Source organism: Zeus faber (genome assembly GCF_960531495.2).
Source record: "Zeus faber genome assembly, chromosome: 20".
Classification (NCBI taxonomy): Eukaryota; Metazoa; Chordata; class Actinopteri; order Zeiformes; family Zeidae; genus Zeus; species Zeus faber.
In genome coordinates, this window is record NC_137207.1 from 28112587 (window position 1) to 28139816 (window position 27230).

Sequence of the window (27230 nt, forward strand, 5' to 3'; positions counted from 1 at the left end):
TTATGTAAGTTATAATGTCTAATTTAAATTAATGTTCAATTGAATTGGTCGGGAATTCATGTGCGATGTCATTTGTTCAATAAAAGCAAGTTTATTTAATCTTTAATTCAGTATGCAGAGGCTTTTCAATGTTTGCAGTGTACCTATTTAAGCACAAAGAACTGTATAGATCATTTTTATTTGAATGAATTTATTTGTCACAAGTCATGTCGCCATCACAATGTTAAACATTCTTCATTAAAGCTGCGGTTTTCCACGTCAACTTTACTCTTTAGGCTCTTTCAGATTGAAAGGTTTGCTTTCCTGACAAACAATTCAAAAGGCTTGTTCCCTGCAAGTGTTTTCCACCAATAAGGACACTGCATTACAGCGTCAAACCATTGAAAGAGACATGGCCGCTCCCCAAAAGTAAAGCCAAAATATCTCCATTGCCCCATGGTGGCTGGCTGCAGTACAGCTGTTAGGATTCTTCGGTTCATTAGGCTCATCAAATAATTTATTTTGTAAGAAAGTGGAAAATATGAAACAATAGCCGGCTCATAAGGCCAAAATACATTTATTAATGTTTTTAGTTTAAAGAGTGCCCCCACCCAGTGTCTGCTTAGAAAGATTCGAATGGAGCTGACGACCCCACGTCTAGTGAAGGACTCTGCAGGAGGACCCCACGTCCAGTGAAGGAGGAAGAGGCGGGCTCCAAGAGACAAGCCCAGGGCCCTCAGGGGCCGTCAACCTGCCCTGCACACTGACTGCTTTAACCAAACACTCGCTTGCTAAGCTCCTCGGCTTTAAAAGGAGCTGTGGTGAAGCACCGCCGAGAAACATTCATCTTTACGAGGGAGAAGGAGTTTGTGTGAGAAGGTTTTAGTGTGATTTCATATCACAAGACGCCAACACGGCACACATTTGAACAGATTTTATCTATAGAAATGTGAAATGTATTCATGCCTTGTGTAAAGAAGTTCAAGTTGAAATAATAAAGGTGCTTTATTTGACGTCATTTCATCTCTGTGCTGACCTGTGCTTTGTTCCTCAGCACTGCTTTGGAAGTCCCTGATGGAGTCCTTGGACCTGCTGAGCCCCTTCCTGTTCAGCTACAAAAAGAGAAACTTTGTTGTTCAAGAAGGGCTGCTGCCTCAGGACCTGGATGCCCTCCAGCATATAGAAATACATCCTTCCGATATTTTCCTCGTCACGTATCCCAAGTCAGGTGAGCGGGTTGGATGTGCACACAATGACTGAGCTTTAGGAAGCTGAAAAGCAATATGCTTCACAGCATGTGAAGCATATTGCTTCACAGCATGTTGCTACATGCTTCACAGTGCTGTAGTCACAGCTGTGACTCACATTTACACTTTTCTCAACAAAGCCAAACTGTGTTCGAATCCAGTAACGGCCACATGATAACAGCATCCAGTACAAGTACTATTCTCCGGTTGTTTTTTGCAGGCACAGCATGGATGCAGCAGGTTTTGGTGCAGATACTGGATGCCGCCCACCCCGAGCTGGTGGAGGACACCAGCAACAGAGTGCGAGTTCCGTGGTTGGAGGGCAGAGTCCTGGACAAGGCAGACAGACAGCGCCCTGACCCCAGGCTTTTCCACACGCACCTCTCCGTGGACATGCTGCCACACGGCGTCCAAGCCAAGAGAGTCAAGGTGGGTTTTAGGAAGATGACACTGCGCTAAATAGAGTTGTGAAGTTTTATGGAAGTTCTGCAGAATTGGAAGTCAGAATTTGAAATTTCCTTGCATGCTTATTGTTCAATAAACACCGATCAATAACATCATAATAATAAACACTGATCAATAACATATATAGTGTTATATATTATTATAATATATATATATTGTTAAATATTATAATTATATGAGGCAGCAAGTGAAGAGTCAGTTGTTGAAGTATAAACATGGGCGTGAAAGGATCTGAGCCACTTTGACAAGGAGCACATTGTGATGCTGGACGACTGGGTCAGAGCATCTCCACAAGCACAGGTCTTGTGGCTGTTCCCGCTCTGCAGTGGTTACTACCAAAAGTGTCCAAGGAAGGACGACCGCTGAACCGGTGACAGGGTCACGGGGCCCAAGGCTCATTGATGCACGTGGGGAGTGAAGTCTAGTCCGTCTGGTTCGATGCCACAGAAGAACTACTGTAGAACAAATAGTGGTGCTTGGATCACAAAGAACTGACTCCAACCAGAGGCGCACAAACAACAACATGAACGCAAACGGAAAAGTACAGGCGCAACATATGCGCGACTGGTCACAAAAGGATATTTCCAACCAGAGGCGCCATATTATTTCTAACACTATAAGGCCTGAGTATAATTTAGATGCTTTTGAATCGAGGACAGTTGAACCAGTTGGTGGCAGGTTGGGATCTTAGTCAAGATATGATTGGCTTTTGAGGTTTGCTAATCTGCCAATTCAAGTGAATGGTAGGTTAAACCATCGGAGCAGATGGATCCAACGGTCACCATCTAAAGGTAACATGGTAGATTTAGTCCACTACTCCTGAGAATAGATGAATGAGTTTGAAGGTTTCTTGTCGGCAGTTTATGGGGTCTTATAGGTATAGCAACACATTATCTGCATAAAGGCTGATCTTGTAGTGTCAGGATGTGTACTGACAACAGAACCACATGTACCACTTGAAGTTTTAACAGAGTTTACCACAGGCTGGGAAGTAGTGCAGGTGAATCCATGCAGAGGAAGCTGGTAACAGACAAATTGGAGCAGGATGGACGGGATGATCCAGAACAGGTAGTGTAACACGGGAACAGGAACAGCGTAGGGACCAGATCAGGGAGGCAAGAAGAGTGGTCGGTAGAAGAAGACAACCTGGCACCAGAGAAAGGGAACAGCAGAGCGTTGACACAGGGTCATACTCTACTTATCACTCATTGTTGGCAGCTGCCGTGAGCCTGGTCCATCATCAGGTTATGGAACCAGGACCTGAGGGAAGAATAGAGATAGAGGGAAAAGAGGGACGGACCAAAAACCAAACACTCACATTCACACCAAAACTGAACCTAAAACAAAAGCACATTGACACAGAGGGTCACAGGGAAGCAGGCGGGGCAGGTGTGACATGGAGTGTGTGTCGTGGGGTGTAATTCACTCGATGTTTTCATTTCTGTTGGATCGCTGTGGCAAGAGGTTCAATAAATATAACAAACATGGCCGTACGGTAAAGTATACTTATCCAATGTATTTGTCAATGTGAACATGCCTTTTTTTCAGGTGGTGTACATCACCAGGAACCCCAAGGATGTGCTGGTGTCCCTCTATAATTTTGCTTTCAGTTGGACCATGCTGGAACCTCCAAAGAGTTTTCCGGATTTTTTTGAACAGTTTCTGGACGGCAAAGGTGCGTTAAATGTCAGGTCCAAAAAATACTTATCAACAGAAGCCACTGTCCAGTTAGAAAAGGTAAAATGTGTGATATTCAAACCATTTCAAGCAAGTGTCGTACGTTTTAGTTGAACATTGTTGGGGTTTAGGTCTCCACTCATCCAGGGGGGGGTCCGTGGCTTTTTTATTTTGCCAAATGGCTGTTAAATGATGACCTCTCCTGGATTTTAAGGGAGAGGGCCAACCAGGGCCCGGCTCTTCCTATAGGCCAGCTAGCGACCCCCCACCACCCCCTTCCGTCGACGGTTCGCCTAGAGCGGCAAAATGGCTAGAGCCAGCCCTGGGCCCGCACAAAGTAATGACTGGGCCACTTTTCATAACTATCCCTGCACAGTAGATATGCATAATCAAACTGGTTTGACCTCGTTATGGAACAGGTTTGTGTCTCTGAACGTAACTGTTTGGTTTATGACATTCCCTTTTAGGACTGAAAACAGAACAGCCTAAACTACTGTTTCCACATTTAAAATGATAACACTGCAGCTACAGAGTCTCAGTGGCCTTTGTAACTGGAAATCCATGCCAAAGTTCTCTTACCATTAACTTTATAAACCATTACAAAACCATAATGAACATTATGACACTTTATAAACCATTACAAAACCATGATGAACATTATGAACCAACCAAAAATCTGTGCGACTGACATCTTTTCTTCTTCAACAGTATTCATGGGATCGTGGTTCGATCATGTTCGAGAATATTACACAGCAAGAGACCAGATGGACATTCTATTCATGAGTTATGAAGAGATGCTGAAGGTTCAGTATCCTCTTTTTTTCAAGCTGGATTATTGGGAGAAATTCCAGGAAATGACAACTAATGTAAACAAAGTGGGCAGGGTTGAGACAATCTTTCACATTACAGGGAGTCTTCTGCTTCGTTTGGAGTTGCAGAAATACAGTATGATGCAGCTTTCAGCCGTTTGAGAGTACAGTAGAAATAACTAAATTGCCTCGTATTCTGTTATCAGTAAGACAGGCTGTCTTTTGATAGCTTTTAGGGAACAATAATCGCCTGCCTGATGCCCGTAGTGAACCGAGACTCCAAAATACTTGAGCATCTAAAGCTAGGGTCACACCGCCGGCGACGGGGCATTCTATACCCCTGGTTTTTGTGGGCATGCTGGCTCAAAGTGGACTGGCTGAAGTGGGCATGCCAAACGTTTCAAACCTCTCTACCTTTCCATATTTAATATACAGTATATCAATAGATGGGGCCGTGTCTACTTTGTTTTTTATTAAAATGGTGGAGCTGTTTACTTAGAAAAATATATTACGTCTTGAAAAAACAATGTGACTTGTCTTGCCATCCGTCCCTTAAAATAAAGACTTGTCCTAATTGGAGAAACATAAAATGATGTGTTCTTGATTTTTTTCGATAGTTTAACAGACGTTTTTCATGGAAAAAAAAATAGGAGCAATGACGCAGTGGTCTGGGCGCTGCTCATTTGCATAATGTTGAAACGTGCTCAACTTTCATTGTCGCCGTGAGGCTGTCGGCTTCGTCGTTGGTCATCACTCCACCCCCTGCAGCCAGATGACCGCGAGCTCCGTGTGAGATGCATTGCAGCCTGTCGCCTTGCCACTCCCCGACATCTGCAGTGAGACCCTACCATTAGAGCAAAGACCAGGGAAAAACCCAGATGTCGATTGAAAAAAAAAAAAAAAAAAAAAAAAAGGGGGATTGTCGACTTTGTTCATTTACAGTAGAACACTGTTTAAATGCAGCAAACTAGTTCCCCATTGTATCAAATACAGTATTATCTACATATTGTTCCTGCACCTTTGCTTTTGTTAGGACCTCAGAGCGGAGGTTGTGAAGCTCTGTGCATTTCTTGGCAAAAATCTGACGGAGGAAGCCATCGATCAGGTTGTAGAAATGTCTACCTTCCACAACATGAAGAAGAACCCAAAAGCCAATTTCAAAGACTTGCTTGAGAAGCAGCGCTACCGCAGCGAAACAATGCGCAAAGGTCAGTTTTCGAAAGTGAATAATGTCATGTAAGAGGCTAACACGGGATCCTGCACTTCACATTCATTCAGTATTTGTGTTTTCTGTGAAGGTATGGCAGGAGACTGGAAGAACTTCTTCACAGTGGCCCAGAACGAGCGTTTTGATCAGGTGTTTGAGGAGAAGATGAGTGACTGGCCTATGGCTTTCATCTGGGACAGCAAACAGTAGCTTAAATCTAACCAGGATACTGTTGAAGATCTGCAATTTGTTTTTGCTTTTAAACATTAACCTCATGACCAGAACCATGTAACCATTTCCACACTTAAAGCTTGGAATCCAAATGAAATTCAAATGATTCTCTGTGCATGTCCTTTTCTGCATCATATTTTGAGCATACTTGAATTACATGATAATTGGGACCTTTTCACTTATTCTTTGACAATAAACAATCATTGCACAAAGAACCAACTTACTTTGATTCATGAAACCAGTGCAACTTCGAGTTCAAGTTGGGATTTGCTCATGATTTACTCCTACTCCTGTGCTTGTTTTCAGTACAAGAAAATCTAAACTTTTGAAGAAAAGCTGAACCTTTTCACACGATTGGACTCCCTGTGAGCATTAGGTAACAATAACAGGTAACAATGATGAAACGTCCTCATAGACAGAAATGCCCATTAATCATAATGCACAAGACATTGCAACGATATGAGCAATTAAGGAAACAAGCATATTATATGGAGATTAGCAGAAGGCAAAACGTACCCCATTACTTTTTTTGTTTACGGTCCCTAAATCTTTGTTGTGACAAGATGGGGGAAGAAAGAGACCATGATGGCAGCTCCTAGCTATCATTATCTAATGAAACCATGCTGCATGTCAATGTGTGTGAATTTATGTGTATGAGGGTATATGTTATTGTACACCGAACAGCCACAACATTAAAACCACCACTAATAAACACTAATACTGTGTAGCTCCCCCTCGTGTCAAAACAGCTCTGATGTGGAGGCATGGACTCCACCCAAACAGCTGTGGGGTGGAGGCATGGACTCCACCCAAACAGCTGTGAGGTGGAGGCATGGACTACACCAGACTCTGGAGGTGTCCTGTGGTATCTGGCACCAAGACGTTAGCAGCAGATCCTTTAAGTCCTGCAAGGTGGAGGTGGGGCCCCCATGGATCAGGCTTGTTGTTCCAGCAAATCCCACAGATGCTCCATGGGTTCGGACCCTAACCCCACCCATCCACATGATGTAGAAGAAAAGGTGATTCATCAGACCTCCACCTTCTTCCATTGCTCCATGGTCCAGTAGTCCCGTTCACGTGTCCATTGTAGGTGCTTTCAGGGGTGGACAGGGGTCAGCATGGACACTGTGAGCTCCCATACGCAGCAAGCTGCCATGCACTGTGTGTTCTACACCTTTCTATCACAGCACCATTCACTGTTTCAACACTTTGTGCTGCAGTAGTTCTTGTGGCATCGAACCAGACGGACTAGACTTCACTCCCCACGTGCATCAATGAGCCTTGGGCCCCGTGACCCTGTGGCCGGTTCACGGTCGTCCTTCCTTGGACACTTTTGGTAGTAACCACTGCAGAGCGGGAACAGCCCACAAGACCTGTGGTTGTGGAAATGCTCTGACCCAGTCGCCCAGCATCACAATGTGCTCCTTGTCAAAGTAGCTCAGATCCTTACGCTGCTTCAACACATCAACAACTGATTGTTCACTCGCTGCCTAATAAATAAATAAATAAATAAATAGATAAATAGATAAATAGATAAATAAATATCCAAACATATATATATCCAGACAGTTAAACCTTAACCGATCCTGAAATGCAGGAGAACTGTGTAAGTGCATGAATGTGTGCGTGTAAATTTGCGTTTGTATGGATGTGTGTGAATTAATTTGTGTGTACAGTACATTTTAATTTGTGTGTTTGTGTCCTACAGACACAAACACACAAATCAGACACAGCAGAGCTTGCTGTAAATTCATGCACAGATTGGATTTGAAGGAAAATGACACAAATATATTTCAAACGATATAAATGTATTGCAGCATGGAAAGACATAATTTATTGTGTTTCCAAGATATATGATGAAAAGCTTATAAATGCATTTTCACAGATTACCATGAACATCCATAAAACCTGTCACATCAATACCAAGAAGAACCCAGAAATACGGATGTGGCACTTTCGCCTACCACCCAAGTGGCATTTTCAGGGACCTCCGGCACAGAGACAGAGACGACAGGGTTGTAGACACCCGTTAATTGTAGAGAGGAGGCAAGTTGGAACTAGCCCAGGAGCAGATAGACATGTGTCATGACAAGGGCTCCTATCCTGAGTTGAATTTTAAGCAGCAGGTATGCAGCCACTCTCATCTTGGGCTCCAATACCTAGACCCAGGACAAGTGTGGCTTCTCAAACCACACCATCCCCACACCACACTGGACCTGGTTTCCCGGAACAGCACAGTTCATCAGCGTCCTTCTCCCATCTGGAGCATGGGGCCCCCGGCTGCTGTGCTGGCTGGTGAAGGCGTGGCTGGACTTGGCTGTTGTGGGGGAGGCTTGGAGGGGTGGCCTGGCTGCTGGGCTGCTGGGCTGCTGGGATGCTGGGCGGAGTAGCTAGCTGCCAGCGGTTACCATCCCTACACCACAAGAGATAATCGTAAAACTAGAAAATCTTCCTCTATCTGACACTGTACCTCCTCACAGGGACACTGAGGAACAGTGATTCACTGAAAATCCAGGTTGGGGAGGTTCTGTGTTGTAGAAGGTGTGGATGTGTCTCAGTTGGTCAGAGGAAACTGAGAAGGACAGAGTTCCAACTGACCAGTCCGGATACACTCCTATTGTGTGACGGGATCAAGGTCTGTTTGACTCCTATTGTAAAAGGCCAAGTACTTTTTATCACAAAAAAGCAGACACCAGGACTTGTTATTCTCTCCAAGACAGCAGTCGCAACCATCTCCTCTCCTTCTGATTAGTCTGTAAGTCACTCCTATATGAACCACTCCTTCCCACTCCACCTCCCAGTAGCAGCATCCAGTCAAACCTTCTCTACACAAAACTTGTTTTACGAGGTGAAATCTCTAGGTGATCAGGATATGGATGCTCCTCATGATTACTCATCACCTTCTGGTTGTTTTCAGACAGATAGAGGGTTCTGTTTACTGTGATTTGGTCCAGTGTGAGTTTAGCGCCATCTGATGGAGAAGACGACACAGAACAGCAACAGTTTCTAATCCAACATCCCTGTTTCATTTATTTGCTGTGGATTGATCAACAGACAGATTGTCCATGTACCAGCAGTGTAATGAAAACACGTGATGGCCACCATTATCTTCATTCTCAGTAGGATCTGAATGGACATCCCATGCTGCTGTGTGGATGGACTTTCCATCTAAATCACTGTTTCTCACCCACTAGTTCACGTTTAAGCTCGCCAGGTGTGGCCTGAAAGTTTTTCGAATTCAACTTGAAAAAACAAAGAATGGAAATCAGATCTTCAGCTGCAAGATCAAAATAGCAAAGCTCGACTAATTCATCAGTTCCAGCCAGAATAGCAGCTATGTGTTCCTCAGAACAAGCTCAATTTCTAGCCCATAATAATAAAAACAAGCACAGTGAAACGTGTTTGTGAAGTTGAGTTAACTTCTTAGTGGTTAACAGGGTAGTGGAGTGCCGTGGGATGATTTCAGTGTAGAAGGCGTGGCGTGGCAGACAGAAAGCTGGGAAACAGTGATCTAAACAGTTGTGATGAATCAAACTAAACAGACACTTAAATACACTCAGGGAGTGTCAGCCGGTCTCTCCATACCCGACAGTGTCCAGTCTCCAGCGTAGCTCCTCCAGGCCAGCAGAGGGCAGCCTAACTCCTGCCTCTCCTGGGTGGTTGTATCTCAGAGCTGAGGCCAGAGAAGCTACGCCCTCCTGTGTGAGCAGACAGCCTGACAAGCTGCAAACAACATGAAGCACAAGATGTCAATACCAGGACACAGGGTTACAGTACTAACTATGAAATAATATTCTATAATTAATATATATGATGTTATCTTGGTTGCAGAGGTTGAGGAACACTGACCTGAGTGTTTCCAGAACACAGTGTGGACTCCCCAGTGCAGCAGAGAGCAGCTTCACCCCTGAATCCTGCAGATCATTGGTGCTCAGGTCCAGCTCTCTCAGATTTGAGGATTTGGAGCCGAGAACTGAGGCCAGAGCTTCACAGCTTCTCTCTGACAGATTACAGCCTCTCAGCACACACACACACACACACACACACACACACACAATTATATTTTAAATAAAATGTGCTGTTTCACTGTTTACAGAATCAAACATCCTTCATTTACAATATTCATCAGAATTCAACATAAAATATAACAATTTGAACATGTGACTGGATGCCTGTGCAGTATTAAATGATGCTTTGTCCTTTGTTTTATGCTTATTTCACTGAATGAATAAAATATATTAAATGACATCATCGGTCAGGGCCTTCTGTCCAAATTGACAATACGTACATTTTGTCAGTTGTATTAAATCAACTGTATCACAGTCACAGCAAAACCTTCCCAATGTACAAGTAGCACTCATAGAGTTAATGAATTGTTTTGTTTGTTTTGTTTGTGTCCAAAGATAGGAAGTAATTCAGCCGTTCTGAAATCTATACTCATGGATATATGTCTGTTTTGCTGTTCTTATGTCGATGCATCTCTGACCACACCTACTGCTCTCCATCCTGGAACACCTTCCCTTTTTCATGTTCCTTCTTAAGGTCCCTTCATTTTTCTAGGATACTGGGAGCTTTTCCTTATGGGTCAGAGGGACTGGGTTGAGGGGTTCATCAAACCGTCCTTTGAATTAGGTCTGTAAACTGCCTTGATTCTGTAACTGTATATATAAAGCTGTGTAGATAAATCTCTATACAAATAAAGTTTCCTTGAATATAAGGAACTCTGTACAAAAGGAAACGGTTCACTTCCATTGATTGGGAGAAAACTGAGGTGAAACTTTTCTCAACTCTAAACTTCACCAGCTTCCAGCAGAAGGGTGGAATGATTTTGCATAGGAGCAGATAACAGTTACTGTACTTTAATACATTTTATGATGTAAAATAAAAAACAAATGGGTTACCCGATATGATTATTATATTCATGAATGGTAATATTTTGTGGTGGATATATGTTCCCCACATTGAAGAGCATAGATGCGTGCATCCCGATCTCAAACCTTTCGGTTAAATTCTTTGCACACTGAGGAACACTGACCTGAATGTCTCCACAACACAGTGTGGACTCCCCAGTCCAGTACAGAGCAGCTCAGGTCCAGCTCTCTCAGACTGGAGGTGTTGGAACGGAGAACTGAGGCCAGAGCTTCACAGCTTCTCTGACAGATCACAGCTTGCTCAGCCTGCACACCAACACGCACACAGATAAATACAGCTTTTAAGATTTTATTTCCATAAACCGTAAAACTACATTGACTTTAAGTATCTCCTCAGATGCGGCACAGATCCCACAGAGGTTATCTGGATACCTACAGAGATGTTTTGAAGGCTTTGACCATGGGCACCAGGCTCAGAAGAACCTCCACTGAAGCAAAGTATTTATTCTGGTCCAACACATCCAGCTCCTCTTCTGATGACAGTAAGACGAAGACCAGAGCTGTCCACCGAGCAGTGTAGATGTGTCCTTCAAAGAGACCTCCTGACATTATGTACAATTGGATCTCCTCCATTAGAGGATGGTCATTCAGCTCATGCATCAGAACAGGTTGATGTTTGTCTTTGGAGAGAGATTCTCACTGACTATTTCATAGATGTACCAGACTGTTTCTGGCTTGGCCGCTGAGCTACTTCCCTGATAGGAGCAGCTGGCTGGTCTCCAGTGAGAAGCCCAATGGGAAGTAAAGGAACAAGTCCAGGTGTCAATTGGCACTCTGTGAGGCCTTGTCCACAGCGCTCAGGTAGAGGGATTGTACGTCAGATTTGGATGGAGGTTCTGACAGCAATTTCATGTTCAAGAGATTATTTGTCACATCTCAGTCAGGGTCTTGGGCATCTGTCTCTGGGCTGTTGTCAGGACATGATCCAGATCTGTAGCAGTGATCCAACAGAAGACTGGGATGTGACACGTGATGTGGAGGCTGCGTGATGTCTTTTTGTGGGGGGTGGTGTTGACCTGCTCCTCCTCTCTGAATCTCTTCCTGAAGTATTCCTCCTGTGGGTCGCTGAAGCCTCTCACCTCTGTCACCATGTCCACACACTCAGGAGGGATCTGATTGGCTGCAGGTCGTGTGGTTATGCAGAGGCGAGCGGAGGGAAGCAGGTTGCCCTTGATGAGGTTTGTCAGCAGAACGTCCACTGAGGTGGAGGCTGTGACATCAGTCCACATCTCATTGTTCTGGAAGTCCAGAGGAAGTCGATTCTCATCCAGACCGTCCGAGATGAGCACAACTTGTAGCTGCAGATTCCTGATTCTTTGGTTCCACTTAAGAATTGATGAACAAGTTCCACCAAACTGAACTGTTTCCCATTCAGCAAGTTCAGCTCTCTGAAGGTGAACGGGAAGGTGAAGTGTATGTCCTGGTTGGCTTTGTCTTCAGCCCAGTCCAGAGTCAACTTGTGTGTTAACACTGTTTTACCAATGCCAGCCATGCCCGTTGTCATCGGTTTTCTGATTGGTTGATCTTGTCCAGGTATGGGTTTGAAGATGTCTTGACATTTTATTGGAGATACCTTCTTGCTGGCTTCCTGGAAGCTGCTTGGATCAGTCTGACCTCATGTTCCTTGTTGACCGCTGCACTCCCTCCCTCTGTGATGTAGAGCTCTGTGTTGATCTGGTCCACAGGTCTTGACTGTCCTGCTTGAGTGGTTCCATCAAACAAACACTGGAACTTCTTCAGATGCGACTTCAGTTTATATTGGCACACGGCAGCCAGATTTACTGAAACACTAAATAACAAAGGACACCAATGAGTGAATGTTACTGTATTTCCTGCTTAATGTGTAAACCTCCCAACTCCATGTCTCTTCAGCGCTTCACTTCTGTGTGTGCAGTCCAACTGTTGTGCAGTTGGTTATTAATCTGCTTTAATGTTCTCATCATGCTGCACCTTCAATAAGTAATCAGGGCTTTACCAGGTTATCTGTAGCACACCATTTGCCATCTGACAGGAAGTGTGAAAATCTCCCATTCAACAGATCCGGCCCTTGCGGCTGCCTGCGTGAGCACCTTGTGTCGATTACGCACATTTCAGTATTTTTACAGCTTATAAAGCTTATTGTGCGTAATCACCGGGTGTCATGACATTTCACTGCATATATGTATGACCGTATGTATATGTATGTGACAAATAACCTCTTGAACTTGAACTTGAACTTGAACTTGAGATTAGTTCTAGTAGTGCAGTCTAAAGACACAGACACCTTCCACGCTGCTTCAATTGACATTTTATATTACTCCACTGCAAAACAACATCAAGGCTGTTCTACTGATATAGGTAAAACTGATTAAGTCCTTCCTTCTTGTGCCTCTCTCCTCCCTTATACCCTGTGTCCTAGTTCCTAGACAGTGCCCTACTTCTAGTTCCTAGACAGTCTACTAGCTCGTACACCGTCTCCTAATGATATCTTTGGACTCTCACATGCAGAGAGCTGGTTGACAGCTCATTTGATTCTGTCGCTCAGAAACTGTTTGAATAGAGTAGAGAGCCAGAGTGGAATGTTCCTTTAAATTTGTGAAACAGAAGACAACAAAGTAGTTAGCCAGTTAGTCAGCCGGTAGTTAGTCAGCCGGTCATTACAAAAGAATGCCCCTGAAACAACAGCAACAACAAAAGCAACAACATCAACAATAAAGGTGACTCCAACCACAGTGTCAGCAACAGCGACAGAAACAATAACAACGGCGGCAGCAACATTGACACCAGCAGCAACAACAGCAGCAGCAACGTACACGCAAAGACGTCACCGGAACCGGAAGTGGTAGCTCTCACCGGAACCGGAAAGGTCACTCAGGTTAGAAATGGTTATGTTGAGGTATAAGGTTACGTTAAGTTGCGGTATAAGGTAAGCAAGAGTAAAGTTTAGGTATAAGGTTACGTTAAGTTGAGGTATAAGGTTACGTTAAGTTGCGGTATAAGGTAAGCGAGAGTAAAGTTTAGGTATAAGGTTACATTAAGTTGAGGTATAAGGTAAGCGAGAGTAAAGTTTAGGTATAAGGTTAGCAGCAGCAACGACAACAGCAGTTAAGGTATAAGGTTAGCAGCACCAACAACAGCATCAGCAGCAGCAGCAACGACAACACCAGCAGTGACAATAACAGCAGCAGACAACAGCAGCGACAAAAACAGCAACAGCGCACAAGCGAAGACGTCACCGGGACCGGAAGTGGTAGCTCTCACCGGAACAAGAAATCTCCTCATCTGTGTGTACCATCTCATCTCAACCAAGTAACGCACAGCAAAGATGTCACCGGGACCGGAAGTGGTAGCTCTCACCGGAAACGGAAATTTCAACTGCGTGCACAGGCTCATCTTAATCCAGTCACGGTCCTTTAATTAGCTTCCCTAAATTACGGGTTAAGTTTTTCATTCTGACCTCAGGAGGGAGATCCCTTTGGCTATCTCTCCAAAAACACACCCTTCTTATGATCCTCTCACTGTAATATCACAACACAAACAACAACAACACCAAGAGAAATACAGCAGCAGCAACATCAACTCCAGCAGAAGCAACAAAAAACCCAGAAACAGCAACGCACATGCAAAGACGTCACCGGAACCGGATGTGGTAGCTCTCACCGGAACCGGAGAAGTCACTCAGGTTACAGACGGTTAAGTTGAGGTATAAGGTTAGAGATGTTTAACTTATGGTATAGGGTTAGAGATGCTAAATTTTAGCCATAAGTTAAGCGAGGGTTAAGTTTAGGTATAAGGTTAGCAGCAGCCACAGCACCAGCACCAGCACCAGCACCACAGACAGACAGACATCAGTCAGTCATCGACTGTAGCGAACAGCAAGGTTTTTAAACTGCTTTTAAAAGTATTCAGTGTGGGGGCCTCTCTCTGGTCCCTCGGTAGGGTGTTCCATTTACATGGGCATAGATACAGAAAGCAGCTTCTCCTGCTCTAGAGTTGGTACGAGGGATGGTTTAAAGACCACTGCCTGTGGACCTGAGAGTTCTTGCTGGTTCATGTATAATTAGCATTTATTTTATATACTGAGGTGCAAGGCCATTTATAGCTTTATATACAAGTAGCAGAATCTTAAAACCAATTCTAGTTTTGATGGGGAGCCAATGTAGAGATCTAAGAACAGGTGTGATGTGTTGAGAACGCGTTCAGCCGCGTTTTGGATTAACTGTAGCCGGTGCACAGCTGATTTGGGGAGGCCGGTGAATAGGCCATTACAGTCGTCCAATCTACTCGTTATGAATGCATGGATTAATTTCTCGGGGTCTGCCTTTGAGAGGAAGCCTCTTCATATTTGAAATGTTGTTTAGATGGTAGAAGGCTGATTTTGTGATTTATATGGCTCTTAAAATTTAGATTGCCGTCTATGATTATATATTATGCTTCATTCTTGCTCACCAGGGACAGAGAACTAAGATGAGCTGCAATTTTCTGTCTTTGAGCCTTTGCACCAAAGATGAGTATTTCTGTTTTGTCTTTGTTCAGTTGTAAAAAGTTCTTTGACATCCATGCATTAATATCATTAATACACTGAGTGAGGGAGTGTATGGGGAGTAGGTCATCAGGAGATAGGGATATGTACAGTTGTCAATCATCTGCATAATTATGGTCATTTATTTTGTGTTTCTTTACAATATGTGCCAGTGGAAGCCTATAGAGGTTAAACAATCATGGTCCCAGAATCGAACCTTGGTGCACTCCACATACAATATCCACTTTGTTCGACACAAAATATCCAATGGAAACAAAGAACAGCCTGTCCTGTCGGTAGGTTTTGAACCAATTTAGAACCGGGCCAGGTAGGCCGTCCCATTTTTGTAATCTCGCTAATAAAATGTGATGGTCAACAGTGTCGAAGGCCTCACTGAGATCCAGGAGCAGAAGAGCAGATCGTTTTTTTTGCATCAGTGTTAAAGTGCAGATTGTTCAGAACTTTAATAAGGGCTGTTTCTGTGCCACGGTGAGGTGGAAAGCCAGATTGATAGGTGTCTAAAAAGCTGTTTGAGGTTAGATAGTTGTTAAGATGAAGGTAAACTGTTTTTTCAAGTATTTTGCTGAGGAACGGCAGGTTGGAAATGGGCCTGTAGTTGGCAATAACTGTTGCATGGAGATTGCTCTTCTTCAGGAGTGGTTTAATGACAGCTGTTTTAAATGCTGCAGAGAATATACCTGATTGAAGAGAGCCGTTTAAAATGTCTAATAGCTCATGTGCCAGGCAGTTAAAACCTGTTTTAAAACATGTGGTAGGGAGGGGGTCCAGGCAGCAGGTGGAGGACCTGAGCTGACCAACAATATCCTCCAGTCTTTTTATGTCTAAGAGGACGAAGTGAGACATGGCAGCAGTCATATTACTGGGGAACTGGAGGAAGGTTCATTTCTGGATGTTGAGGCACTAATATTCTGTCTGATAGATATCATTTTGTTACTGAAGGATGTAGCGGACTCCTCACATTTTTCAGTGGAGAGCATCTCTGACGGGTTGTAGACGGTGGATTAATAAGTCGATCAACAGTGGAGAAGAGCACTTTACTATTGTTGAGGTTTTCATTACTTATTTGAGAGAAGAAAGACTGTCTGGCCTGTTTAATTTCTATGTTGCATCGATTGAGTCCATCCTTGTAAATTTCATGATGAACCTGAAGATTTGTCTTTCTCACTTTTCATTCTTCCTGGCGACACTCTCTCTTAAGCTGCCTAACAACTGCTCCATTTCTCCAGGGGGCTTTTTGTTTTTCAATGTTTTTTGTTTTAACAGGTGCAATCTTATCATTGATATTTAGTATTTTGGAGTTGAAGAGTTTACAGGATCCTCAGTTGATGATGCCATGAACAGGTTTCAAGGTATTATTGTTAATGATACGTTTTTTAATTGTTGGGGTTCCCCTCTGTTGTACAGGAAGAGCAGACACGTCAAAGAAAATGCAGTGATCTGAAATATCAACATCCATGACATAGGGTACATTGATATTTACTCCTTTTGATATGACCGAGTCCAGAGTTTGCCCCTTATTGTGGGTGGGTCCAGAAACGTGCTGAGTGAGGTCAAACGCCTCCAATAGGCTAATGAAGTGTTGAGCATCTGGGTCTGTTTGATTGTTACCATGAATATTAAAATCACCTGAGATAATGACATAATCATAATCAGTGGAGACCCTGGACAGTGGCTCAGAGAATTCATCAAGAAAGACACATTTAGATTTTGGTGGCCGATAGACGGCGATGATTAAAATGGGGGCATTGCAGTTTATAGATATAGCAAGGTGTTCAAAAGATGTGAATTCTCCGAGGAGGATTTCCTTTCAGGTGTAGATATCAGAGAAGACAGCAGCTACTCCATCGCCTCTCTGGTCAGCTCTAGTGGTTTGGATGAACTTGAAATGAAGAGGTGCTGTCTCAATGAGTGCAACCATTAATGTCAGAGTGGATCGGACTCACCAAACATCAGCAGCGAACAGAAGATTTCAGCGTAAGTTCCATGTTTAAGGCGAGGAGGCGTGATCCGTGAAAGTTTGGATGAACTCCATCACGTCTGAAGACGTTTGGACGGTTCAAGAAGGTGCCGACGTTGTCCACAAACAGTACGTTGAGGGAGAAGCGGTGTCCCTTGAGCCATGTGTGTGGCTGAAGAACAGGCGTGAATTTTACGCCTCCAAAGCTGGGACACAGGAGCGGCCGGAGACGATGAACCAGCGGTCCGACTGTAAAGACTGTCAGTAAGCTTCGTAAAGTCTTCTTTAAGTGTCTCTGATTGTTGGTTCCTGAAATCGTTGGTTCCGACGTGGATGAGAACAGTGGAGGCAGACGGGTTTTGATCCAGCAGCTGTGGGATTATGGAGTCTATATCCCGGACGAGAGCACCCGGGTAGCAGATGGTTTTAACTGCAGGCAGCGTGATGTGTCGAACCATGGAGGAGCCGACAATGAGCATGGATGGAGGTCCGGCACCAGAGGAGTTCCGAGGGAGAGCAACAGCCGAGCCAGGGGAGCACCGTCCTCCCGGAGGCGCGCAGGCAGGCGGTCCAAGTCAGTGGCCGCGGGGTGGCCCCCCGACGGGCGGAGATCGCGCTTCGGGCGCTCTGCGGCGTTGAAAACAGTGGGGCCGTGGCGGCGGAGCAGCCACCAACTGGCTCGGGAGCAGTGGGAACAAAGCCGGCGGCGGTAGAGACCATCTTGGTGCCTCGATGCCATGGTTGACTGTGAGCCCCGCCCCAAAAGGAGGGAATTCCCGCATATCTCTGGCATCGACCGTGGGCTCCAGGGCTTGGAATCTGTTCTCCGGCCGGAGAGTCTCCGGCATAGAGCGGCGCAAGGAGCGCACGCAACGCCGGCCACGGCTCGCGGCCAGGGTCCAAGGCTCTGGGGTGGAGCAGGTCCGGGACTTGGGCCACGGCTCCTCTATCACAGCCGGCGGGGCCTCAGATGAATCCGACTCACCCACAGGGAGCATGGATCCGGCCATGGGAGAGTGGAGTCTAAGTCCGGTCCGATCACAGCGGAGGACATGGAGCAGGAGATGTGCGTAGCCTGAGCACTAGCGATGGAGGTCAGAGGCACAAACAGTTGATCCTTCTTCTTCACGTCCTCACGCAGGCTGTGGATGTCTTTGAAGACCGACTTCTCTCGAGCGGCTGAGTCTGTCGACCAGGCGCAAACAGTTCCCACAGTCCGTGGAGGTCGGCATCGATGCCGGCATAGTTAGCAATATGCTAGGCTAACAGGCTAGCTAGCATTAGCCGAGTCAGAGTCCACGTTCCAAAATCCGAAAAGACAGCTGAGGCAAGGCCCAAAGCCAGGAAAGAGGCGGGACATCACAGCGTAAACAATACGAAATCCAAAATCAGGTCGTTTGGGAAACGATTCAAAGAAGCAGCACAAACAAACGTTACCGGAACCGGGAGTTATTCTGAAGAATTATTTGGGATTTCACCCCAAGAAAAGGTTTGAACTTCACTCTGAAATCGACTCCGTGTCCCAGGTGGAGGCCAGGCTCCTCCCTGTGACTCCAGGGAATTTATCCAGATTTCAACATGAAAACACACACTTTGTTCAACGTGCAGGTCGCAGGAGTGTTACCTGTCAACTGATCAGTACAAGGTGAGAGCTGAGCTTCTGCGCATGCACGGGAGGTGACGTCATCTTGGAGCGGAACTCGGTTTTGCCCATGCGCAAGGCACCAAAGCCCTGCGTGGAACTGATGCGCTGGTTGTCAGATACGAGCGTCGTGTTTGGACTCATTCATGGCTCATTCAATAACTTTCACCGAATCTGTGAACTTTTCACATTTCAAAGTTTTACAATTTGTTTTATGAATTATGATTCATGATATGACGACAATTATTCAAATGACACCAAATGTCTCAATCAAGTTTCAATCATATTTGATGATTCTAGGATTTGAATTATCATGGTCATTATAATGATGATATTGTCACCAGCAGAGGGCAGGGTTACTCCACCAGTTGGTCCTGACTGGACCGTAGTCCCAGTTCATCCATCCTGCCGTTGTGACGTCCAAGGCGATGCCAGGGAGCGCGTTGAAGCTCAGCTCTGAGCAGGTTGTCTTCCTGTCTCCGTCACGAGGTGTTTTACTGTTGAATTTAAAGTCATAAAAACAGGACGACATGAGATGACATTAATGACGTCATGTCGTATCCTTTAAACTGCATTCCAGGACACTGACGTAGATTCACCCCATAGTGCTACTCAAGGGGACTGTCATCCGTCCAGTGCATGGTGCTGGTGCTGAAAGATGACGTCACTCACTGTCATCTCGTAACCCGTCCACGTTCACCTCTTTCTTGGGACTTCCCATGATGCACTTGGCCACGTGTTCCCGTGGCGGACCCAGCCGTGACACGTACGCACCGTCATACACGCACGCACATACGCAAACATACTTTCAGACTAAACCCACTGTGTGTGTGTGTGTGTGTGTGTGTGTGTGTGTGTGTGTGTGTGTGTGTGTGTGTGTGTGTGTGTGTGTGTGTGTGTGTTGATGTTTTCCTGGCTCCCTCGTCTAAGGTGTCCTGGGTGTGAAGGTCTCTTTGTGGAGCTCGGCGAGCGGCGCTCCTGCATCATTTCCTGTCGCTAAGAGGCCGTTTACCTTCCCGAGGGTCAGCGAGGCGACGCGGAGGTCAGGGTGCGCCCCGCCGCTAATTACAACGCAACCCAACACCAGTACTCCCAGCAAGAGTGGCACCAGTACGGGACTGAGCAACCCCCCGCCCCCCAACACTGGAGGCTTTTCACTGCCGGGAAACTGAAGATGTTTTTAAGAAGAAAGAGGAAAAAAGAGACGTTTTTAAGAAAAAAGAGACGTTTTTAAGATGAAAGAGGAAAAAAAGAGACATTTTTAAGAAGAAAGAGGAAAAAAAAGAAGTTTTTAAGAATAAAGAGGAAAAAAGAGACGTTTTTAAGAAAAAAGAGACATTTTTAAGAATAAAGAGGAAAAAAAAGAGACATTTTTAAAAGAAAGAGGAAAAAGGAGACGTTTGAAAGAAAAAAGAGACGTTTTAAAGAAGAAAGAGGAAAAAAGAGACGTTTTAAAGAATAAAGAGGAAAAAAGAGACGTTTTTAAGAAGAAAGAGGAAAAAATAGATGTTTTTAAGAAAAAAGAGACATTTTTAAGAATAAAGAGGAAAAAAAGAGACATTTTTAAAAGAAAGAGGAAAAAGGAGACGTTTGAAAGAAAAAAGAGACGTTTTAAAGAAGAAAGAGGAAAAAAGAGACGCTTTTTAAAAAAAGAGGAAAAAAAGAAACATTTTTAAGAAGAAAGAGGGAAAAAGAGATGTTTTTAAGAAAAAAGAGGAAAAAATAGACGTTTTTAAAAGAAAGAGGAAAAAGGAGACGTTTTTAAGAAGAAAGACGAAAAAAGAGACATTTTTAAGAAAAAAGTGGAAAAAAAGAGACGTTTTAAAGAAGAAAGAGGAAAAAAAAGAGGAAAAAAGAGAAGTTTTTAAGAAGAAAGAGGAAAAAAGAGACGTTTTTAAGAAAAAAGAGGAAAAAAGAGATGTTTTTAAGAAGAAAGAGGAAAAAAGAGATGTTTTTAAGAAAAAATAGGAAAAAAGAGACGTTTTTAAGAAGAAAGAGGAAAAAAGAGATGTTTGTAAAAGAAAGAGGAAAAAAGAGACGTTTTTAAGAAAAAAGAGACGTTTTTAAGAAAAAAGAGGAAAAAAGAAACGTTTTTAAAAGAAAGAGGAAAAAAGAGACGTTTTTAAGAAAAAAAAGGAAAATAGAGACATTTTTAAGAAAAAAGAGGGAAAAAGAGACGTTTTTAAGAAGAAAGAGGAAAATAGAGACGTTTTAAAGAAAAAAGAGGGAAAAAGAGACGTTTTTAAGAAGAAAGAGGAAAAAAGAGATGTTTTTAAGAAGAAAGAGGAAAAAAGAGATGTTTTTAAGAAGAAAGAGGAAAAAGAGACGTTTTTAAGAAGAAAGAGGAAAAAAGAGACGTTTTTAAGAAAAAAGAGGAAAAAAGAGATGTTTTTAAGAAGAAAGAGGAAAAAAGAGATGTTTTTAAGAAAAAAGAGGAAAAAAGAGACGTTTTTAAGAAAAAAGAGGAAAAAAGAGATGTTTTTAAGAAGAAAGAGGAAAAAAGAGATGTTTGTAAAAGAAAGAGGAAAAAAGAGACGTTTTTAAGAAAAAAGAGACGTTTTTAAGAAAAAAGAGGAAAAAAGAAACGTTTTTAAAAGAAAGAGGAAAAAAGAGACGTTTTTAAGAAAAAATAGGAAAATAGAGACGTTTTAAAGAAAAAAGAGGGAAAAAGAGACGTTTTTAAAAGAAAGAGGAAAAAAGAGACGTTTTTAAGAAGAAAGAGGAAAAAAGAGACGTTTTTAAGAAGAAAGAGGAAAAAAGAGACGTTTTAAAGAAGAGGAAAAAAGAGACGTTTTTAAGAAAAAAGAGACGTTTTTAAGAAAAAAGAGACGTTTTTAAGAAAAAAGAGGAAAAAAGAGACGTTTTTAAGAAAAAAGAGACGTTTTTAAGAAAAAAGAGGAAAAAAGAGACGTTTTTAAAAGAAAGAGGAAAAAAGAGACGTTTTTAAGAAAAAAGAGGAAAATAGAGACATTTTTAAGAAAAAAGTGGAAAAAAGAGACGTTTTTAAGAAGAAAGAGGAAAAAAGAGACGTTTTTTAAAAAAAGAGGAAAAAAAGAAACGTTTTTAAGAAGAAAGAGGAAAAAAGAGATGTTTTTAAGAAAAAAGAGGAAAAAATAGACGTTTTTAAAAGAAAGAGGAAAAAGGAGACGTTTTTAAGAAGAAAGAGGAAAAAAGAGACATTTTTAAGAAAAAAGTGGAAAAAGGAGACGTTTTAAAGAAGAAAGAGGAAAAAAGAGAAGTTTTTAAGAAGAAAGAGGAAAAAAGAGACGTTTTTAAGAAAAAAGAGATGTTTTTAAGAATAAAGAGGAAAAAAAGAGATGTTTTAAAGAAAAAAGAGGAAAAAATAGACGTTTTTAAGAAAAAAGAGACGTTTTTAAGTAGAAAGAGGAAAAAAGAGACGTTTTTAAGAAAAAAGAGGAAAAAAGAGACGTTTTAAAGAAGAAAGAGGAAAAAAAGATGTTTTTAAGAATAAAGAGGAAAAAAGAGACGTTTTTAAGAAGAAAGAGGAAAAAAGAGACGTTTTAAAGAAAAAAGAGGAAAAAATAGATGTTTTTAAGAATAAAGAGGAAAAAAAGAGACGTTTTTAAGAAAAAAGAGGAAAAAATAGACGTTTTTATGAAAAAAGAGGAAAAAAGAGACGTTTTTAAAAGAACGAGGAAAAAGGAGACGTTTTTAAGAAAAAAGAGACGTTTTTAAGAAGAAAGAGGAAAAAAGAGACGTTTTTAAGAAGAAAGAGGAAAAAATAGACGTTTTTATGAAAAAAGAGGAAAAAAGAGACGTTTTTAAAAGAACGAGGAAAAAGGAGACGTTTTTAAGAAAAAAGAGACGTTTTTAAGAAGAAAGAGGAAAAAAGAGACGTTTTTAAGAAAAAAGAGGGAAAAAGAGACGTTTTTAAGAAGAAAGAGGAAAAAAGAGACGTTTTAAAGAAGAAAGAGGAAAAAAGAGACGTTTTTAAGAAGAAAGAGGAAAAAAGAGACGTTTTTAAGAAAAAAGAGGAAAAAAGAGATGTTTTTAAGAAGAAAGAGGAAAAAAGAGACGTTTTTAAGAAAAAAGAGGAAAAAAGAGATGTTTTTAAGATAAAAGAGGAAAAAAGAGACGTTTTTAAGAAAAAAGAGGAAAAAAGAGATGTTTTTAAGAAAAAAGAGGAAAAAAGAGACGTTTTTAAGAAGAAAGAGGAAAAAAGAGATGTTTGTAAAAGAAAGAGGAAAAAAGAGACGTTTTTAAGAAAAAAGAGACGTTTTTAAGAAAAAAGAGGAAAAAAGAAACGTTTTTAAAAGAAAGAGGAAAAAAGAGACGTTTTAAAGAAGAGGAAAAAAGAGACGTTTTTAAGAAAAAATAGACGTTTTTAAGAAAAAAGAGACGTTTTTAAGAAAAAAGAGGAAAAAAGAGACGTTTTTAAAAAAAAAGAGACGTTTTTAAGAAAAAAGAGGAAAAAAGAGACGTTTTTAAAAGACAGAGGAAAAAAGAGACGTTTTTAAGAAAAAAGAGACGTTTTTAAGAAAAAAGAGACGTTTTTAAGAAAAAAGAGGAAAAAAGAGACGTTTTTAAAAGAAAGAGGAAAAAAGAGACGTTTTTAAGAAAAAAGAGGAAAATAGAGACATTTTTAAGAAAAAAGTGGGAAAAAGAAACGTTTTTAAGAAGAAAGAGGAAAAAAGAGACGTTTTTAAAAAAAAGAGGAAAAAAAGAAACGTTTTTAAGAAGAAAGAGGAAAAAAGAGACATTTTTAAGAAAAAAGTGGAAAAAGGAGACGTTTTAAAGAAGAAAGAGGAAAAAAAAGAGGAAAAAAGAGAAGTTTTTAAGAAGAAAGAGGAAAAAAGAGACGTTTTTAAGAAAAAAGAGATGTTTTTAAGAATAATGAGGAAAAAAAGAGATGTTTTAAAGAAAAAAGAGGAAAAAATAGACGTTTTTAAGAAAAAAGAGACGTTTTTAAGTAGAAAGAGGAAAAAAGAGACGTTTTTAACAAAAAAGAGGAAAAAAGAGACGTTTTAAAGAAGAAAGAGGAAAAAAAGATGTTTTTAAGAATAAAGAGGAAAAAAGAGACGTTTTTAAGAAGAAAGAGGAAAAAAGAGACGTTTTAAAGAAAAAAGAGGAAAAAATAGATGTTTTTAAGAATAAAGAGGAAAAAAAGAGACGTTTTTAAGAAAAAAGAGGAAAAAATAGACGTTTTTATGAAATAAGAGGAAAAAAGAGACGTTTTTAAAAGAACGAGGAAAAAGGAGACGTTTTTAAGAAAAAAGAGACGTTTTTAAGAAGAAAGAGGAAAAAAGAGACGTTTTTAAGAAAAAAGAGATGTTTTTAAGAAGAAAGAGAAAAAAAGAGATGTTTGTAAAAGAAAGAGGAAAAAAGAGATGTTTTTAAGAAAAAAGAGACGTTTTTAAGAAGAGGAAAAAGGAGACGTTTTTAAGAAGAAAGAGGAAAAAAGAGACGTTTTTAAGAAGAAAGAGGAAAAAAGAGACGTTTTTAAGAAGAAAGAGGAAAAAAGAGACGTTTTAAAGAAGAGGAAAAAAGAGACGTTTTTAAGAAAAAAGAGACGTTTTTAAGAAAAAAGAGGAAAAAAGAGACGTTTTTAAGAAAAAGAGGAAAAAGAGACGTTTTTAAGAAGAAAGAGGAAAAAAGAGACGTTTTTTAAAAAAAGAGGAAAAAAGAAACGTTTTTAAGAAGAAAGAGGAAAAAAGAGATGTTTTTAAGAAAAAAGAGGAAAAAATAGACGTTTTTAAAAGAAAGAGGAAAAAGGAGACGTTTTTAAGAAGAAAGAGGAAAAAAGAGACATTTTTAAGAAAAAAGTGGAAAAAGGAGACGTCTTAAAGAAGAAAGAGGAAAAAGAGAAGTTTTTAAGAAGAAAGAGGAAAAAAGAGACGTTTTTAAGAAAAAAGAGATGTTTTTAAGAATAAAGAGGAAAAAAAGAGATGTTTTAAAGAAAAAAGAGGAAAAAATAGACGTTTTTAAGAAAAAGAGACGTTTTTAAGTAGAAAGAGGAAAAAAGAGACGTTTTTAAGAAAAAAGAGGAAAAAAGAGACGTTTTAAAGAAGAAAGAGGAAAAAAAGATGTTTTTAAGAATAAAGAGGAAAAAAGAGACGTTTTTAAGAAGAAAGAGGAAAAAAGAGACGTTTTAAAGAAAAAAGAGGAAAAAATAGATGTTTTTAAGAATAAAGAGGAAAAAAAGAGACGTTTTTAAGAAAAAAGAGGAAAAAATAGACGTTTTTATGAAAAAAGAGGAAAAAAGAGACGTTTTTAAAAGAACGAGGAAAAAGGAGACGTTTTTAAGAAAAAGAGACGTTTTTAAGAAGAAAGAGGAAAAAAGAGACGTTTTTAAGAAGAACGAGGAAAATAGAGACGTTTTTAAGAAAAAAGAGACGTTTTTAAGAAAAAAGAGGAAAAAAGAGACGTTTTTAAGAAGAAAGAGGAAAAAAGAGACGTTTTTAAGAAAAAAGAGGAAAAATAGATGTTTTTAAGAAGAAAGAGGAAAAAAGAGACGTTTTTAAGAAGAAAGAGGAAAAAAGAGACGTTTTAAGAAAAAAGAGGAAAAAATAGATGTTTTTAAGAAGAAAGAGGAAAAAAGAGATGTTTTTAAGATAAAAGAGGAAAAAAGAGACGTTTTTAAGAAAAAAGAGACGTTTTAAGAAAAAAGAGACGTTTTTAAGAAAAAAGAGGAAAAAAGAGACGTTTTTAAAAGAAAGAGGAAAAAAGAGACGTTTTTAAGAAAAAAGAGGAAAATAGAGACATTTTTAAGAAAAAAGTGGAAAAAAGAGACGTTTTTAAGAAGAAAGAGGAAAAAAGAGACGTTTTTTTAAAAAAGAGGAAAAAAAGAAACGTTTTTAAGAAGAAAGAGGAAAAAATAGACGTTTTTAAAAGAAAGAGGAAAAAGGAGACGTTTTAAAGAAGAAAGAGGAAAAAAGAGACATTTTTAAGAAAAAAGTGGAAAAAGGAGACGTTTTAAAGAAGATAGAGGAAAAAAAGAGGAAAAAAGAGAAGTTTTTAAGAAGAAAGAGGAAAAAAGAGACGTTTTTAAGAAAAAAGAGGAAAAAATAGACGTTTTTTGAAAAAGAGGAAAAAAGAGACGTTTTTAAAAGAACGAGGAAAAAGGAGACGTTTTTAAGAAAAAGAGACGTTTTTAAGAAGAAAGAGGAAAAAAGAGACGTTTTTAAGAAGAACGAGGAAAAAAGAGACGTTTTTAAGAAGAAAGAGGAAAAAAGAGACGTTTTTAAGAAAAAAGAGGAAAAAAGAGATGTTTTTAAGAAGAAAGAGGAAAAAAGAGACGTTTTTAAGAAGAAAGAGGAAAAAAGAGATGTTTTTAAGAAGAAAGAGAAAAAAAGAGACGTTTTTAAGAAAAAAGAGGAAAAAAGAGACGTTTTTTAAAAAAAGAGGAAAAAAAGAGACGTTTTTAAGAAAAAAGAGGAAAAAAGAGACGTTTTTAAGGAAACAGAGGAAAAAATAGACGTTTTTAAAAGAAAGAGGAAAAAAGAGACGTTTTTAAGAAAAAGAGGAAAATAGAGACATTTTTAAGAAAAAAGTGGAAAAAAGAGACGTTTTAAGAAGAAAGAGGAAAAAAAAGAGGAAAAAGAGACGTTTTTAAGAAAAAAGAGGAAAATAGAGACATTTTTAAGAAAAAAGTGGAAAAAAGAGACGTTTTTAAGAAGAAAGAGGAAAAGAAAGAGGAAAAAAGAGACGTTTTTAAGAAGAAAGAGGAAAATAGAGACGTTTTAAAGAAAAAAGAGGGAAAAAGAGACGTTTTTAAGAAAAAAGAGGAAAAAAGAGATGTTTTTAAGAAGAAAGAGGAAAAAGAGATGTTTTTAAGAATAAAGAGGAAAAAAGAGACGTTTTTAAGAAAAAAGAGGAAAAAAGAGACGTTTTACAGAAGAAAGAGGAAAAAAGAGACGTTTTTAAGAAGAAAGAGGAAAAAAGAGACGTTTTTTTGAAAAAAGAGGAAAAAAGAGACGTTTTAAAAGAACGAGGAAAAAGGAGACGTTTTTAAGAAAAAGAGACGTTTTTAAGAAAAAAGAGGAAAAAAGAGACGTTTTTAAGAAGAAAGAGGAAAAAATAGACGTTTTTAAGAAGAAAGAGGAAAAAAGAGACGTTTTTAAGAAAAAAGAGGAAAAAAGAGATGTTTTTAAGAAGAAAGAGGAAAAAAGAGACGTTTTTAAGAAGAAAGAGGAAAAAGAGACGTTTTTAAGAAAAAAGAGAAAAAAAGAGACGTTTTTAAGAAAAAGAGGAAAAAAGAGATGTTTTTAAGAAAAAAGAGACGTTTTTAAGGAAACAGAGGAAAAAATAGACGTTTTTAAAAGAAAGAGGAAAAAAGAGACGTTTTTAAGAAAAAAGAGGAAAATAGAGACATTTTTAAGAAAAAAGTGGAAAAAAGAGACGTTTTTAAGAAGAAAGAGGAAAAAAAAGAGGAAAAAGAGACGTTTTTAAGAAGAAAGAGACGTTTTTAAGAAAAAAGAGGAAAAAAGAGATGTTTTTAAGAAGAAAGAGGAAAAAGAGATGTTTTTAAGAATAAAGAGGAAAAAAGAGACGTTTTTAAGAAAAAAGAGGAAAAAAGAGACGTTTTAAAGAAGAAAGAGGAAAA

At 40.3% G+C, this 27230-nt stretch overlaps 1 protein-coding gene across 1 annotated transcript; it reads left to right on the plus strand.

Moving 5' to 3' along the window:
* The first annotated feature begins 841 nt into the window (after positions 1–841).
* Positions 842–5606, plus strand: LOC307245916 (amine sulfotransferase-like). The gene is made up of 7 exons (XM_080021654.1): positions 842–850; positions 1034–1207; positions 1447–1655; positions 3240–3366; positions 4077–4171; positions 5211–5385; positions 5476–5606. Exons 2-7 carry the CDS (start codon positions 1054–1056, stop codon positions 5592–5594), a joined length of 879 nt encoding a protein of 292 aa, XP_079877780.1. The 5' UTR covers positions 842–850; positions 1034–1053; the 3' UTR covers positions 5595–5606.
* The last annotated feature ends 21624 nt before the right edge of the window (positions 5607–27230 follow it).